The sequence below is a fragment of the Lactuca virosa genome, chromosome 1 (assembly GCF_052849685.1).
Source record: "Lactuca virosa cultivar CGN04683 chromosome 1, Lactuca_virosa_CGN04683_v6, whole genome shotgun sequence".
Lineage (NCBI taxonomy): Eukaryota > Viridiplantae > Streptophyta > Magnoliopsida > Asterales > Asteraceae > Lactuca > Lactuca virosa.
The window spans coordinates 136,892,093-136,910,540 of NC_136426.1; the positions used below are offsets into that span (position 1 = coordinate 136,892,093).

General features: G+C 38.2%; 1 protein-coding gene across 1 annotated transcript; it reads right to left on the minus strand.

Moving 5' to 3' along the window:
* Positions 1–682: 682 nt before the first annotated feature.
* On the minus strand, positions 683–1,717 carry LOC145121233 (uncharacterized). The gene is made up of 2 exons (XM_079057018.1): positions 1,510–1,717; positions 683–1,467 (listed from the first exon to the last, which is right to left on the minus strand). The coding sequence occupies exons 1-2, from the start codon at positions 1,715–1,717 to the stop codon at positions 683–685; spliced, it is 993 nt and encodes a 330-aa protein (XP_078913144.1).
* Positions 1,718–18,448: the final 16,731 nt, after the last annotated feature.

Genomic DNA, 18,448 nt, shown 5'->3' on the forward strand with positions numbered 1-18,448 from the left:
TGGTTGCGTTTAATTTTCTGAACCCAAGTTGGAACCAGCTCTCCTTCCTTGTTCTCTACCACTGTCACTCCAGCCTTCTTAGGAACAACTTGAACTGGGCTGACCCACTTGCTGTCAGAAATTGGGTATATCATCCCCGCATCTAGTAACTTCATAATTTCTTTTTTAACCACCTCCATTATTGGTGGGTTTAATCTGCGTTGGGCTTCTCGTGATGGTTTATAATCTTCTTCCATAAAAATTTTGTGCATGCATAGAGATGGGCTGAGTCCTTTGATGTCTGCAATAGTCTACCCAATTGCACTTTTATACTCCTTCAAAATTCTAATCAGCTCTAACTCTTCTTTTTCTGACAGCTTGTTGGATATGATAATTGGTAATGTTTCTTTTTCTCCAAGATATGCATATTTCAGGTGTTCTGCAAGTGTCTTCAGCTCCAAGATGGGGGCTTGCACTACAGAAGGAAAAAGCTTGGAGTTAGAAACTGGTAATTTAAGAATTTGGGTACCATACCTCAACTTTCTCTGCTGGTCCATATGAGCTGCTATCTCTTGAACTTCTCTATCAACCACATAATTTTCTAATATACCCTTAGCTGCATTAATAGACATATTTCTGTGGAGCACTAATGCTAGTGACTCACGGTTAGCAATCTCAAAATATTCTGCAGATAATGGTTCAATTACATCAATGAAATTAAGGGCTGAAACGCTGAAACATCATCTGGGTAACGCATGGCATCATAAATATTGAAGTTGATAACTTCACCATCAATATCCATTGAAAGGGTACCATCATAAACATTTATTTTGGTTCTGGCTATTTTTAAAAATGGTCTCCCCAAAAGAATGGAACCTGAATTTGGTGAGTCGTCGTCTCCCATATCCAAAACATAGAAATCAGCTGGAAATATGAGTTCATTCACTTGAACCAAAACGTCTTCCAGCACACCTTTTGGGTGCACCAGAGAACGATCAGCTAACTGAATGATGACTCCTGTTCTTTTTAATGGCCCTACCCCAATAGTTTTAAAGAGTGAATATGGCAAAACATTTATAGAAGCTCCTAAGTCCAACATAGCTCTTGGCACTGAAAGGTTCCCCAACTTGCAAGGAACAATAAATACTCCTGGATCCTTACACTTTGGGGGTAGCCTTTTTTGTAAAACAGCTGAAACATTCTCGCTTACTCTAACTGTTTCGTTTCCTTTTAATTTTCTTTTTGAAGTACACAACTCTTTTAAAAATTTAGCATATCGGGGTAGTTGTTTAATTGCATCAAGAAGGGGAATATTTACCTCAACCTTTCTGAAGAAATCCATAATCTCTTTATCTTCCTTTACTTTTTTCGTGTTTTTCAGTCTTGAGGGAAAAGGAGGAGGGGTAATTTTTACTTCAGCTTCAGCATGTCCATCTTTTTTCTGCACCTCTTCAGTTGCCTCAGATTCTTGCTCAACCACGATCTCTTCTTCCTCATCTTATTGCTGATATGGTCATTTGTAGTTTTTACCACTTCTGAGGGTGACAACACAAGCATTGTGCTTCGGGTTTTTCTCAGTCTGAGATGGGAATTTTCCTTGGGTTTGTGCTTCTAATTTGCTCATGGAGTTCGCGAGTTGTGATACCTGCTGCTCCAGATTTTTGATGCTAGACTTTGTTTCATTCTGGAAAGCTTGGGTACTGGTGGCAAGACTTTTAACTATGTCTTCCAAAGACATGCTGGAACTACTAGCTTGTGACTGAACAGGTGGTTGCTGAAAATTGCTCTGCTGCTGATTTTGCTGAAAAGATTGCTAAAACCCGGGTGGAGCTTGATATTGGTTTCTTTGCTGAAAGTTATGTTGAGGTCTTGGCTGGAAATTGTTATTTTGAGGCCCTCCCCAAGCTTGGTTGTTGCGATGTTGATCAAATGGCCTTTACTGAAATCCTCCCATAGCTTGCACAGATTCATTATCTTCTTGAAGTATTGGGCACATATCAGTTGGGTGCCCGGTTTTGTAGCAGATCCCGCAAGGTTTGACATTTGGCTCTATATCTTTTTCTTTTGTCAACAAAAGGACAGCTTTAGTCAATTCTGAAATCTGGGATTCCAGGTGGGCATTGCTCATCTCCTTGACTCCTCTTGGATGGTCTGGGTACCACTCTTCCTTAGTTGCTGAATGTTTTGATTCATTGGCCAGCTTCTCTATTAATGCCCTGATCTCTATTGGTGTCATGTCTGAAAGTGACCCTCCACTAGATGCATTTATTAGTCGCCTCTCCATAGGTATCAATCCTTCACAGAAACACTGATATAGCTGATAATCACTAATGCCATGTTGTGGGGATCAGACTAATAGCTTCTTGAATCACTCCCAATAAGTGTGGAGAGCTTCTCTTTTGCCTTGCTTTATACTTAGAATCTCTCTGCGTATATTTGACACCTTCTCCTCAGGAAAATATTTTTCTAGAAAAAGTTTGGCGAGTTCGTTCCAGCTTGTTATTGAACCAGACAGGAGGTCATATAGCCATTCTTTTGCTGCATCTTGAACTGAGAAGGGGAATGCCCTTAATTTGATATGGCCTTCAGTAACCGTATGGGGCTTCATTCCAGAACAGACGACATGGAATTCCTTGATAAATTTGTGAGGGTCTTCATTCTCAATGCCTCAGACTGGGGGCAACAAATGGATTAAACCGGATTTGAGCTCAAAGTTTTGAGCCTCTAGAAAGGTGATACACAAAGGTTGTTGGTTAACCTCTTGTGTTGCCCGTTCTCGTAGAGTCTTTTCAGCATCGTCTCCGTTGTCACTCATGGTGAATTCTGTTTCAGTTTCAGAAGAGTTTGTGAGTTCGGGGTTGTCTGAAGATGATGAGGAGTAGGTTTTGAACGGGCTGTTAACTGGTGATGTAGGTGGTGATTTGGGAAAAGGTTGAAATGAGGTTTCAGATTCGTTCCACAAGGGAGTGCCTTGTGGTGTGGGTGTTTTGGAATGTGATGGGGGATGCTGAGGTTCCTGCTTGTTGCTTCCGGAGTTTTGCCTCCTTCTTTAACTTCCTAGCAGTCTTCTCAATCTCTGGATAAAAAATCAGATCACCTGTACGTGAGGATCTTGGCATAAAACTATTAGTGTTTTACCGTGTCCCCGACAATGGCGCCAATTTGTTAAGACCGTTGTCGTACACGATTTAAACAAATAAAAATATAAGATAAACTGCTTATTGCACTAACAGGTAGTACAGGTAAGTAGGGTCGAATCCTCAGGGACACGTCCTAACGTTTACACCTCTTGCGAATGCAATAAACATAAAAAGGGGGGGTTATTTCTTAAAATTAAACTAATAGAAATCGAAAATGACAAAAAAAAAAAACTAAATTTAAAGTGGTGAAAATTCAAATAAGAGAAAGCAATGCCAGTTTCGCGGTGACTCCCTAATCATATAATTAACCTTCAACACAATATTCGACTATGCACTTGTTTAAACTGGTACTAAAGTTCATTAACAAGCTCTAATGACCTTTGTTACAAAAATCGTTTAATCAAAATAAGTTCTTTGAATTAAACCTAACTTTTTACTAAATTAACCAAACAAGCTCTTGATTAACAAAGAAAAGTTGCATTAGACACAGTGTATTCCCAGTAAAGTTCAATACCTCTCATACGCTCGGAGGCATTAAAACTTGTTTGATCATTTCATATTAGAGTTAACCCTAAACTCATAATTAATCTAATACTCGTCACTTTTACTAATTAATCTAGACAATTACGGATCTAAACAATTAGATGACTAGAATGATTCACAAACAATTTAAGTGGCCAACAGAAACTGAAATCAAAATCAAACATTCAATTTAACACAGAATTGATCAAACTAAACAGTAATCATAGTCAAACATAGTGCCTAATGATTAATCATACGAAAAGGTAAGGTCTTGCGAAACTGAAATCTGGGTTTTTAGCCTGACATGCCTAAAAACGGATTACAAACAGTGGAAATAGAATCTAAACGATAAATCTTATTAAACGAAGAATAGAAATCGAATCGTCTCCTTTAGATCTGCGTTCTTCACTTGAAAACCTCTGGAAATCGCCTCTGAATCGCCAGGAATCGCCAATATTAGCGTTACTGGAAGAGTATCAGGCTGTATTTATACATCTATCTGTCAAGACGCCGTACCTGCGATCGCAAAGGGCATACCTGCGATCGCATGTATCACCCTAAAACGTGTCACGGGATTTTTTAATGAAGTACGTTGCCATTTCGACGCAAATTGACAAACCTGTGATCGCAAAGGCACAACCTGCGATCGCAAGTTTCTTTTTTTCTCAGCTGATGAATTTTTTGGCTCGACAAAACCTTGAAGGTAACCTGTGATCCAACCTGCGATCGCAAAGGCATACCTGCGATCGCAAGGAGACAAGATGCGATCGCATGTTACTTTTTTTGGTTCTTTTGATCGTCGTTCCTCCTTCCAAGCAGTTCTTGATCATTTTTCGGCATCATTCCTTGGTCTAAACTCCAATTAAGCTCTTAAGCATCCACAAATGCATCCCGAACTTGCACAATCATCCATGTGCTCCAAATGGCCCTAAAAAGTCATAACAAATTGAGCAGTACGGGCATTCTTCAAAATAATCATGAAACACGAAATACATAATAAAAATCGGGAATTAATTAGCTTTATATAATGAAATACGTAGGAAATTGTGCTAAAAGATGGATATAAAATGCATCTAACATTCATCGGTAGATACATTAGGGATATATATATTACTCGGATCCGACAGATAGTAGGATGTGTGCTTTCCGCTTCATTTCCTATTCCTTATTTGGTTGTGGACTTAGAGCAGATTCACACAGTCTACTCTCTATTCGATCTTAGCTATATATATATATATATATATATATATATATATATATATATATATCATGTATACACCTAGTAATCATAGGGAGTAACAGGTATGGGTCAGTTAATAGCATACAAATTCAGTATACCGCTTTCTAGTACAAAAACATACTTTTCAGATAGAACATTAAGTAGGCGAAACTAGAAACTCATATGTAAAAGGTTTGATACTCATTATTAAACCAGTATAACTTAAAGGACCTTAAATGGTAAATCCTATAATACCTAAGTTTATAAATCAGGGTTATATATAATTATTATCCGATAGCAGTTGAATGTGTGCTTTCCGCCTCATTTCCTGTTCCTTGTTTGGTTGTGGACTTAGGGCAGATTCATACATTTAACTGTCCGTTCGATATTAGATTATATATAGCTAGTATAAACTAAGTGATTATAGAAGGAACTATTGTGGTTACCATTTTTACTAAAGGAAATATATGATTTTCTTAAAGAATGTTTTCTTCAAAGATAAATAACTATTACAGTTAACTCCGTATGTACCAAATGAATACGCCAGGGTTATATAAAATGAAGATCTAACAAACAATGGGATGTGTGACTTCCGCCTCATTTCCTGTTCCTTGTTTGGTTGTGGGCTTAGGGCAGATTCACACAATCGATTGTCTGTTTACTCTAAATTGTATATAAATTGTATCTATTTAGTACTCATAGAATGAATTGTAGAGTCATTTTTACTTATCAATAATCACATCAGAAAATATAGGATTTTCTGGAGGAACAGGCGAACTTTTCTAAAGAACTTACAGTTTACTTTTCATAACTAAAATACTTATGAACTCACTAGCTTAAATGCTGATCTACTCTTTCAAAATAACTTGTATTCTCAGGAAACTAGTAGACAGGTACGCGCACTAGGATTCAGAAGATGGAGTATAGTAGCTTCGTGTCTTGTTTTGTTATTTACTTTTGAAGTCAATCTTTTGTGAATCACATACATTTTAAACACTTTAATATTAATGCAATGGTTTTTTGTTACTTGATTACTATGATGCATGTGTTGTGATACTACATATGACGTCCTCCGCCCCCGAACGTTTCCGCTGTTCCGGTTTGGGGGTGTGACAGATTGGTATCAGAGTATTGTTTATAGTGAACTAAGTATATCAACCTATAAAAGATATACAACTTTAAATACAATGGGGTCGAAGTGCTCGGACTAAAAGTATATTTTTAAAATATAACAATATTCTTATAGAAGTATACATACCTGAATACATATATACATACTAGAACAAGTATCACAAGAAGAACATCATAGAAGTATTTAAAGGTTGGACACTGCGGTCAAACCTGGACAGTTATGTAATCATATCTGGGATCAATATAGACTGATCAACTATATTCATTTGAGATACGACTAGCATGTGTTTGGGAGTGATGTGGTGCTGCAACAGTCTTAAATCTTACCTAACTCTATTCAAGGGATTTCTAGATCAGAACGTAAAGTTAAAATACTATAGGAGTATTTTATGATACTATAAGACAGCAACAAGTTTAAAACTTACCAAGTTCATTACATTAAAATACTATAGGAGTATTTTAGGCACTATAAATAACTTATGTGAAAATTTAAAAGACCCTTCTGGTAGGTCTATAATTCCGGAGTGTATACTCCCAAGGTTTTATATAATTGAGATTTTATAGACTTAGAATTTGTGATCTATGCTCTACTTCCTGTTCCTTGTTTGGTTGTGGTTTTAGAGTGGGATCACTTATTCGAAGGTCTATTTAATCTTAAATTATATACAACTTGTATACATTGTGCAATTATAGGAGGACCCGGTATGGATCACCCCATAATGTTTCACTTAATCTCATAGATTCATTAGACACTTCCATTCTCGCACGAAAAACCCAGATAAATGTAACCACTCCATCATAGCAGTCAGCATAGGAGTCAAGGAGAAACAAAAAGAGGTTCATGAGGAGTTTTCCAAGGAGGGATCAGGAGAAGAAACCAAAATGTCCTATGCATCACACTAATAAATAATAACCTTAATTGACTTAGTGAGCTAGTGAATACACTACTCACACTATGTGTTAGGATTATTTCTTTTTCGTGCAGCCAGTAACGGATATTCAATTCACATAGATTCATTCGAGGATAGCCACTTCTGATTCATAAAGTTTATTTTATATAGACTCCCATTATGAATTCTTTTCTAGAACCCTATGAAAATCAGAACCAATTACACTCAGAACTAGGATAACTTAGTCATTCAGCTTTCAGCTTATAACCACTGCTATAGACTTATTTCCATCTCATCTTTGTATTATTTTTAGAAAAAGATGCCTCGCGGTAGACCTGTAAGGCGCGTGACCAATAGCACAATAGAGAATCCACCACCACAATTTGATCATGCTGCTCTCAAAGCAGCGATAACAGCCGCAGTAACAACTGCTATAACTCACATTCGTGCAAGTAGTACCAGTGGATCTGGTAGCGGTACCCACTTAACTAACCCGGGAGATACCCATGGACACCCATGGGAGTGTTCGTATAAGGACTTCATGAACTGCAAACCCAAATCCTTTAATGGAAATGGGGAAGTCATTGCTCTGATGCGATGGTTCGAGAAAACAGATTCGGTCTTCGAAATCTGTCTGTGCCCAGAAGGGAGCAAAGTGAAGTTTGCTGCCTGCACCTTCTCCGACAGAGCCCTAACATGGTGGAATAGCCATCTTAAGTCACTGACCCTATCAGTGGCTAACTCGATAGGTTGGAAGAACCTAAAAGAGATGATGTTGGAAGAATACTTCCCAATAGGAGAAGTTCAAAAGCTCGAACAAGAGCTATGGGAGCATACCATGGTCGGCTCAGACATAGTGACCTACACTGACAGGTTTAGTGGCCTGGCAGCACTGTGCCCCGGGATGGTTACCCCGGAGAGTAAGAAGATAGAAAAGTACATTTGGGGCTTATATACCCCAATTCAAGGGGATGTACTGTCTTCTAATCCAACAACCTTCGATAGCGCCAAACGTCTGGCCCAGAGACTCATTGACCATGGAGTCCGCCATGGCGTGGTGGTGCCTGTTCCCGAGCCATCAAATGGAGGAGATAATAAACGAAAGTCGGGGAACAAGAGGAAGGAGAGAACAACACAGGAACCCCCACGGGAGCAACAAACGGTTACTGTACACGGCACCACAACACCTGCCACTCCAACATCTGTCAGTCGATATGCTAGAACTCTCCCCAATTGTAGTAGGTGTAACTACCACCATAACGGAGCTTGCCGGGAGATGCAATGCATGAATTGTCGTAGGAAGGGGCACACTGCCCGTTTCTGCAAGGCGCCGGCACAACCGATCTCCCAAATCCCCAGAGTTGAAGTAAACCAGGACTGCTATGGATGTGGTGAGACATGACACTACAAGAGGGACTGCCCGATAACGAAGAACTCGGGCGCGGATGGACGAATTCTGATGATCACCGCAGGAGAAGCTGCCCAGGAACTACCAGCAAACAGCGGTACGTCTTCGAAATAAAACAATTACTTTAAAATTTTAATTTATATTTAATATAAGATTAAATTTGGGGATATTAAAAGTAATTATAATAACTCACTCGTCTGAACAAGTCACATCATTTATAAGAGAACTAAAGATCCGTTCAGGTAAGCTATGATGGCTTAGTATGTACATCAGGGTTGTGCATAGCTAAAATTTTGCAAAATTAGAGTGAGTGATTCCGCCTTAATTCATGTTCCTTGTTTGGTTGTGGATTTAGGGCAGAGTCACTCAGTCGACCGTCTTATTCATCTTAATTATACATAACTTGTATATGCCAGGCGATCATAGAGGTACTGAGGAGGATCATAATATAAAGTATCGACACTAGTTATCAAAGAACTTTCACTGTTAGTACTCGCTTATCGCGGTACGATTTGTGGTAGTGGTAATATCAAGGAGAAAACTGAAAGCACTAGAAAGACTACACAGAATACATTGTCGAGCACACTCGGGATACACAATCGTATAACAAACGTTTCTTTCAAATCGGCCTAACATTTGTTTCTGTAAAGAGTCTGTTATCATCATTCGTCATGGATTGGCGTGGTCCTCACCATACCAAGTTCATGTTTTTCGAAAACCCAACGCCTTAACCGACAATTTAATGAAACCCTCGTCATTCGTAACGACAACCCGACCTAGACCTTAGTATTGTCTCTTGTCTTCTAAACCCCGAAGTACTCATGCGAGGAGTACCTTGCCCTCTGAAACCTTGCCACCGTATACTCAACAAACCTTCCCGAACTACCACTCATCCAACAGATCAAGTTCAAGCACAGAGGCTAAGGACGAATACATCCCACCTATCACTATTAAGTGTATACGCAAGGGTTGTATATAATTATGATTATGCGGATTTAGTATATGTGCTTCCGCCCTATCTCCTATTCCTTGTTTGGTTGTGGACATGGGGCAGAGTCGTGGATCCGACCGTCTTAATAATCTTAATTATATATGACTTGTATACACGAGGTGATGATAGATGGACCAAGTATGAATCTTATCATGAGCGTCAAGGCAAAGTTGCCCAGGTCTAGGAGTGGGTATTCTGCCATTCATAGGAGCACAACCCCAGGTGTACTGCTAAGAAAGCTAATTTCGGGATGAAATTCCATCTAACGGGGGGATGATGTGACAACCCGTAAATTTCTATCTTGTAAATTCAATTCAATCAATAAAAAGTCATACTTGTTTCTGTTACCTTTTAGCCTTGTTAAGGGTCATTTTAATGAGTTCTAAGCCTAGTACACTCAAGGATTGTGTGTTAGGAAGTGTTAGCTTGAGATCATTGAGTTGCAATCGAGCCGGAAACACCCTCACAAGTAGTTCACGGCTGTGAACCCATCTTGGGTCATGAACTCATTCTATATACATGAGTTTTAGCCATTTTTATTCATTTCTCAACCCTTGGCCGTGAACCTCTCAAGTCTCTCTCATGTATCATCCACAAGAACTTCAATCTTTCACTCTTAAACACCCATTTCCTTTGCTACTCCATAGAAGCTTACTAGGATCTTCAAACACTTGCCAAAACACACAGATCTTCAAGTGTTCTTCATCATTTGGGCCGTGAACATCAAGTGGGACGTGAACGACTCATCAAGTTGGGCCGTGAACAACAAGTTGGGCCGTGAACCATCAACTTGGGCCGTGAACCATTCATCAAATTGGGCCGTGAACTCCATTGGGCCGTGAACCATTCAAGCCCAGCCGTGAACCATCCTTCCTTTGGGTCGTGAACACCCTATCAGCCTCCTATCTTGCTTCTAACACTCATTTGGTGAGTTATTCTTGCATCCTAGGTTGTTTCCCAATCTCCTTTGTAGTTAGATTCACTAATTTCATGCCTATATATATATCAATATATGTCATTTAGGACGCGTTTCTGCCTCGGGACTTCATTCGTGGAACTTATCATCCTTATTCGAATCTTCAGTTGAATCACCCACATAAGGTGAGTTAATACCCCTATAATCTATCTTTTAAATGTTTTTAAATGCTTTTAAGGGGGGGGGAATACAAGTTGAACACAATATTATTGTGTTAATATTTACCTGTGATAACCATCACATTAAAGGATTTCTTATGCTTTTGTAAGTGATCAAATCAATTCAAAAACTCTTTTAAATGATGTTAGATTATTGTTTATAAAACTCCGTTTTTAAAGTACATGCATAACTCAGTAGTTAATCGAGCGTTTTCTACAAATCAGGGACAGTTCAAAACAAACATACTAGTAAACTATAATAGGTATAGTTTAGGGATTCAGTTCATACTATAACAAGAACAGAAAGGAACATACTATAACAAGGACATAAAGGAACATACTATAACAAGAACAAGATAACAATAATGTGAAACCACTACTTCATGGCATGGCAATATACTTGTTGTGTCACGTTTTGTAACCAGAGTCTCCTGCAGGCAGAGCGTGAGTTTGTGTATAGATATATATCGGATTGACATCCCAGACCTTGCTGCTAGCTACAGTGGGACTTGCAGGTCTACGGGTGACAAATGTCATACCATTTTCGACGTTTTTAGATAGTCGTGTTTCATACTAGTCAAATCAAGCATGGTTATAACCTCGTCACATTTTAACCTTAATTAACAAATTGTTTTTAAGGTAGTTAGTGCTTCAGTAGTTACTTTATACTACATTACTGTACACTTTCATTTTCCCATTACATTCATATAGTGATATTCTCACATAAAAGGTAATGCAAACTATTTTCTAGAAAAGATAGTCATAAACTTGGGAAAACAAACATTCTTACGAGAGAACAAACAAACAAAGCAGTCGGGTCTTTGTACATTCAGTTAAAAAGGGGACCTATAATGCTAAGTTTATGATTCCTCGGTAGATACATTAGGGAAATATATTAATCGGATCCGACAGAAAATAGGATGTGTGCTTTCCGCTTCATTTCCTGTTCCTTGTTTGGTTGTGGTCTTAGAGCAAATTCACACAGTCTACTCTCTATTCGATCTTAGCTATATATATATATATATATATATATATATATATATATATATATATATATCCTGTATACACCTCATAGGGAGTAACAGGTATGGGCCAGGTCATAGCATACAAATTCAGTATACCGCTTTCTAGTACAAAAACATACTTTTCAGATAGAACATTAAGTAGGCGAAACTAGAAACTCGTCCGTAAAAGGTTTGATACTCATTACTAAACCAGTATAACTTAAAGGACCTTAAATGGTAAATCCTATAATACCTAAGTTTATAAATTAGGGTTATATATAATTAATATCCGATAGCAGTTGAATGTGTGCTTTCCGCCTCATTTCCTGTTCCTTGTTTGGTTGTGGACTTAAGGCAGATTCATACATTTAACTGTCCGTTCGATATTAGATTATATATAACCCTAATTAGGATGTGTGCTTTCCGCTTCATTTCCTGTTCCTTGTTTGGTTGTGGTCTTAGAGCAAATTCACACAGTCTACTCTCTATTCGATCTTAGCTATATATATATATATATATATATATATATATATATATATATATATATATATATATATATATCCTGTATACACCTCATAGGGAGTAACAGGTATGGGCCAGGTCATAGCATACAAATTCAGTATACCGCTTTCTAGTACAAAAACATACTTTTCAGATAGAACATTAAGTAGGCGAAACTAGAAACTCGTCCGTAAAAGGTTTGATACTCATTACTAAACCAGTATAACTTAAAGGACCTTAAATGGTAAATCCTATAATACCTAAGTTTATAAATTAGGGTTATATATAATTAATATCCGATAGCAGTTGAATGTGTGCTTTCCGCCTCATTTCCTGTTCCTTGTTTGGTTGTGGACTTAAGGCAGATTCATACATTTAACTGTCCGTTCGATATTAGATTATATATAACCCTAATTAGGATGTGTGCTTTCCGCTTCATTTCCTGTTCCTTGTTTGGTTGTGGTCTTAGAGCAAATTCACACAGTCTACTCTCTATTTGATCTTAGCTATATATATATATATATATATATATATATATATATATATATATATATATATATATATATATATCCTGTATACACCTCATAGGGAGTAACAGGTATGGGCCAGGTCATAGCATACAAATTCAGTATACCGCTTTCTAGTACAAAAACATACTTTTCAGATAGAACATTAAGTAGGCGAAACTAGAAACTCATCCGTAAAAGGTTTGATACTCATTACTAAACCAGTATAACTTAAAGGACCTTAAATGGTAAATCCTATAATACCTAAGTTTATAAATTAGGGTTATATATAATTAATATCCGATAGCAGTTGAATGTGTGCTTTCCGCCTCATTTCCTGTTCCTTGTTTGGTTGTGGACTTAAGGCAGATTCATACATTCAACTGTCCGTTCGATATTAGATTATATATAGCTAGTATAAACTAAGTGATTATAGAAGGAACTATTGTGGTTACCATTTTTACTAAAGGAAATATATGATTTTCTTAAAGAATGTTTTCTTCAAATATAAAGAACTATTACAGTTAACTCCGTATGTACCAAATGAATACGCAAGCGTTATATAAAATAAAGATCTAACAAACAATGGGATGTGTGACTTCCGCCTCATTTCCTATTCCTTGTTTGGTTGTGGGCTTAGGGCAGATTCACACAATCGATTGTATGTTTACTCTAAATTGTATATAAATTGTATCTATTTAGTACTCATCGAAGGAATTGTAGAGTCATTTTTACTTATCAATAATCACATCAGAAAATATAGGATTTTCTGGAGGAACAGGCGAACTTTTTTAAAGAACTTACAGTTTACTTTTCATAACTAAAATACTTATGAACTCACCAGCTTAAATGTTGATCTACTCTTTCAAAATAACTTGTATTCTCAGGAAACTAGTAGACAGGTACGCGCACTGGGATTCAGAAGATGGAGTATAGTAGCTTCGTGTCTTGTTTTGTTATTTACTTTTGAAGTCAATCTTTTGTGAATCACATACATTTTAAACACTTTAATATTAATGCAATGGTTGTTTGTTACTTGATTACTATGATGCATGTGTTGTGATACTACATATGACGTCCTCCGCCCCCGAATGTTTCCGCCGTTCCGATTTGGGGGTGTGACATCTATTGTAAATCATATTCACACATTCTTATGCTCTCGAGCTTGTGAGGAGTATTGAAAGTTTTTGGGAACATTCACATAAAGTTTAATCCAATCTTTCAATATAACTCTAAGAGCTTGTTTAGATTAGGTTAGTGAGGTTAGGGTTAATCAAAGAGCTTATTTTGGTTAATTAATTTGGTGAATGAAAAATGTTAGAGCTTGTTAACACTTTCAAGTAACAATTTGGGTAGAATTGAACAAATATCTTTTCATCTTGGAATCACATTGCTAAGTCATTATACATAGAGTTGGATTCTAAATAAATTTTGAATTTATTTCATTTAGTTAACATCTTTCTTGTTTCTTCAATCTTTTACTTGAATTATCGTTTATAAAACCCCCTTTTTACTTTTGGTGACCAAAGTACCTTGCACAAAGAGGTATAGACTAATTGTCTCGTGTCTCTATGGTTCGACCCTGCTTGCCTTATGCTACCTTTTAGTGCAATATAGCAGTGTTCTTTGGAGTATATTGTACCCTTATTATTTGTTGGGTTTGACACACCTAACAAATTGGCGTCGTTTTCGGGGACACGGTGTTACTAATTGTTTATGCCTAGATCTTTTTGTAGAGGTAAACCATTGCCAATTGACTCAGTGATAGGGAAGACTGCAAAGAGGTTACGGAAGCAAGCCAAGCTCGTAAGAGAAGAACGAGTTCTGAGACTTCTTCATCATCTACCCCTCCAGTCATTAACATTTGGGAGGATATACCCCTCTCAAGTGTATCCGCATCCGAAACAGAAAGTCTCTCACTCTCATCGCAACCATCCTCGTCCAAAAGTACCACTCCACCCTCTTCACCTACTAATAACATCCCAAACACCACACCCACAGAAACTTCAACCACTACTCACATAATGGGAGACAACCCTGGAGGGAATCAGGGTCCTCCGAATCCACCACCCTAGCAAACCCTTCGCCAATCAACGAGGCAAAGAGGTTACTCAGCAACCTCTTTACATCACATATCCGGCAACCACAAACCTTCAACTAAAATATGGACTCATCCATTTACTCCCAGCCTTTAGAGGCCTGGAAAACGAAGATCCCCACAAGTTCCTCACAGAATTCCATGTTGTGTGTGTCGGCATGAAACCACACAATGTCACGGAGGATCAAATCAAGCTTAAGGCATTCCTCTGCGCAGTGTAAGATGCAGCAAAAGACTGTCTCTATGACCTCCCACCGGGGACGGTTACTACTTGGGTAGATCTTGCACGACTTTTCCTGGATAAATACTTCCCAGAAATGAAAGCTTCATCCCTGTGAAGGGAAATCATTGGAATCAAGCAACATAAAAGAGAAGTCTTCCACACATATTGGGAGAGATTCAAAAAGTTTTGTGCCCATTGTTCAAAGCATGGAATCACCGAATATTAACTCCTTCAATACTTTATTGAAAGTATGATTCCAATGAAAAGAAGGTTGCTCAATTCCTCAAGTGGCGGATCTTTACCCGACAAGACTCCAACTGAAATCCGCAACCTAATCAAGAACATGGTTGAAGACTCTAAGCATTCGAGTCATGATGAAGAATAGTACACATATGCACCCCACGGTGTAAAATAAGTCCAAACTCCTCAAATTTAAGCTCAATTTTCCGAGCTTACAAAAGTGGTAATGATGTTAGCTAAAGACAAGGGTGAGCAGCCTACACCCCGCCCTTGCGGTATTTGCACTCAAGTGGGGCACCTAACCGACATGTGCCCTCAACTTCAAGAGGAGGATTATGAAGAAGTAAATGCCTTGGGAGGGTATTCCGGGTCAAATCAAAGAGGATACGAGCAGCCACAAGGTGGCCAAAGATGGAACAACAATCAAGGTTGGAGAGGAAATTAAAATGAAATTTATCAATAGAGACCACCATTTCCTCAACATCAACAAAGGCCGCCTTTTTAACCTCAAAATTTCAACCCAAGGCAGCCACAACAACCACCTCCACAAATGGTTTCATCAAGCATGTCATTGGAGGATATTGTCAAAAGCCTTGCCACTAGAACTCAAAGCTTCCAACAAGAAACCAAGGCTAGCATAAAAAGCTTGGAGCAACAAGTGCCATAACTTGTTCACTCTGTGAACAAAATAGAATCACAATGCAAGCTACTATCTCAAACTGAGAAGAACCCGAAACATAATGCATGTTCCATTACCGTAAGAGGTGGAAAAAGTTATGATGGACCAAGATGGCCAAATGAAGAAGAGGAAGAAATGGAGATTGACGTGGAAGTTGTCAAAGAGAATGAAAAGAGTGATACTTCAAATCCAAAGAAGCCAACCGACATCGAAGCAAAAGTCACACCAACCCCATTTCCATCAAGGCTAGCAAGCACAAAAAGAGAACGGGAAGATGAAGAGATCATGGCAATGTTCCAAAAGGTTAAAATCAATATCCCTCTTTTAGATGTTATTACACAAATTCCTAGATGTGCTAAATTCCTTATGGAAATTTGAATATCTAAGAAAAAGATCAAAGGAAATCAAACGGTGAAAGTAGGAGAAAACGTGTCCGCCATGTTACAAAAATGGCTACCAAAGAAATGCAAGGACCCGAGTGTATTCACGGTTCCTTGTAAAATGGGTAACCTTTTTGTGCCACGTGCCATGTTAGATCTTAGGGCATCAATTAATTATTTACCCTATTCAAGCTATAAAACAATGGGAATTGGACCTTTAACAAAAATTGGAGTCATAATTTAACTTTCCGACCGATCTTTAGTACACCCAAAAGGTGTATTGGAGGACGTGTTTGTGCACGTCAATGAACTTGTATTTCCCGTTGATTTTTATGTTTTGGATATGGGTGATGACAACACCCCACAATCGAGCTCCATACTTTTGGGCAGACCCTTCATGAGTACCACAAAAGCAAAAATAGATGTAGCAAATGGTACTTTCTCTATGGAGTTCGATGGTGAGGTGATCAACTTTAATATCTTTGAAGCAATGCATTATCCTAGTGATATTCATTCCTTACACTTCACAAATGTTATTGATTCATGTACTAATGATTGTTTTGAGTTGTCAAGCCAAGATGTGCTAACCATCTTCTTGAGCAAGCATTTTGATAAGACAGGATCAAGAATCTAGCTGAGAAGTGCACTTTGGAGGATAAGTTGATTTAAGTAATCAACTCTTTGGAAAAAGCACAACCAATGAGAGTTGAACCACCCGCCACGAAGCTCAAAAATTCTGATCCGAAACTCCTCCCTTCTATAGTGCAACCACCTATTCTTGACTTGAAGACTCTTCCTGGCCATCTCAAGTATGTTTATCTTGGAGAAGAAGAGACATCACACGTGATAATTTCAACCAAGCTATCAAAAGAGTAAGAAAAAGAGTTGGTTGGAGTTTTGAAAAGTAAAAGGAGGCTATTGGTTGGACCATCGCAGAAATAAAGGGGTTGAGTCCATCATTATGCATGCATAAACTATTGATGCAAGAGGATTTCAAGCCAACTCGCGAAGCCCAAAGAAGACTGAATCCACCCATGATGGAGGTGGTGAAAAAGGAGATCATGAAACTCTTGAATGCAGGTGTAATTTATCCCATTTCTGATAGTAAGTGGGTAAGTCCCGTCCAAGTTGTCTCAAAAAAAGCCAGAGTCACAGTTGTTAAAAACTACAAGGGGGATTTGGTACCCAACCGTGTGCAAAACGGGTGGAGAGTTTGCATAGATTATAGGAAGTTGAATGCTTCCACCCGCAAAGACCATTTCCCCTTACCTTTCATCGATCAAATGCTTGAAAGATTGGTCGGGAAGTCCCACTATTATTGCCTTGATGGTTTTTCTGTTTTTCATCAAATTTTGATCGCCTCGGAAGACCAAGAGAAAACCACATTCACATGTCCCTTTGTCACTTTTGTGTATAGACGCATGCCCTTCGGTTTGTGCAATGCACCCACAACTTTTCAAAGATGCATGGTGAGCAAATTTCCAGAATATGTTGAAAATATCATACAGGTTGTCTTGGATTATTTCTTTGTTTATGGAAATTCTTTTGACGAATGTTTGCAAAATCTCACCAAAATCTTACAAAGGTGGATTGACACAAATCTAGTCCTTAATTATGAAAAATGTAATTTTATGGTTGACAAGGGCTTCATACTTGGACATGTGGTGTCACAAAAAGGATTAGATGTAGGCAAGACCAAAATTGATATCATTAAGAGCTTACCATACCCGACAAATGTACAGGAAGTGCGTTCTTTTCTCGGCCATGCAGGTTTTTATCGGCGATTCATCAAAGACTTTTCCAAAATCACCGTGCCGATGTGTCAACTTCTACAAAAATAGGTCGAGTTCGAGTTCAGTGATGCATGTAAAAGTACATTTGATCGTTTGAAGGATTTGTTGACATCTGCCCCCATCATTCAATCGCCGAATTAGGATCTTCCATTCAAGATCATGTGCGATGCTAGCAGTACCGCGGTTGGTTCGGTATTGGGATAAAAGGTGGACCGAGCTCGTCATATCATTTACTATGCTTCCAAGACCCTTTATAATGCACAAAGCAACTATACCACAACAGAGAAAGAGTTGCTTGCTATTGTCTTTGTACTAGAGAAGTTCTAATAATATCTCCTTGGGAGTAAAGTGATCATCTATTCGGACCATGCAGCGATAAAGCATTTACTAACCAAGAAAGATTCGAAGTCGAGGTTAATACAGTGGATGTTGCTTTTGCAAGAGTCCGATATAGAGATTAAGGACAAAATTGGGAAGGAGAATTTAGTTGCAGATCACCTTAGCCGTATTGTATCACCCAAAGATAGTACACCAATATATGATACATTTCCGGATGAGCACTTATTCATGACCAAAGAAGCACCATGGTATGCGGACATTGTTAACTACT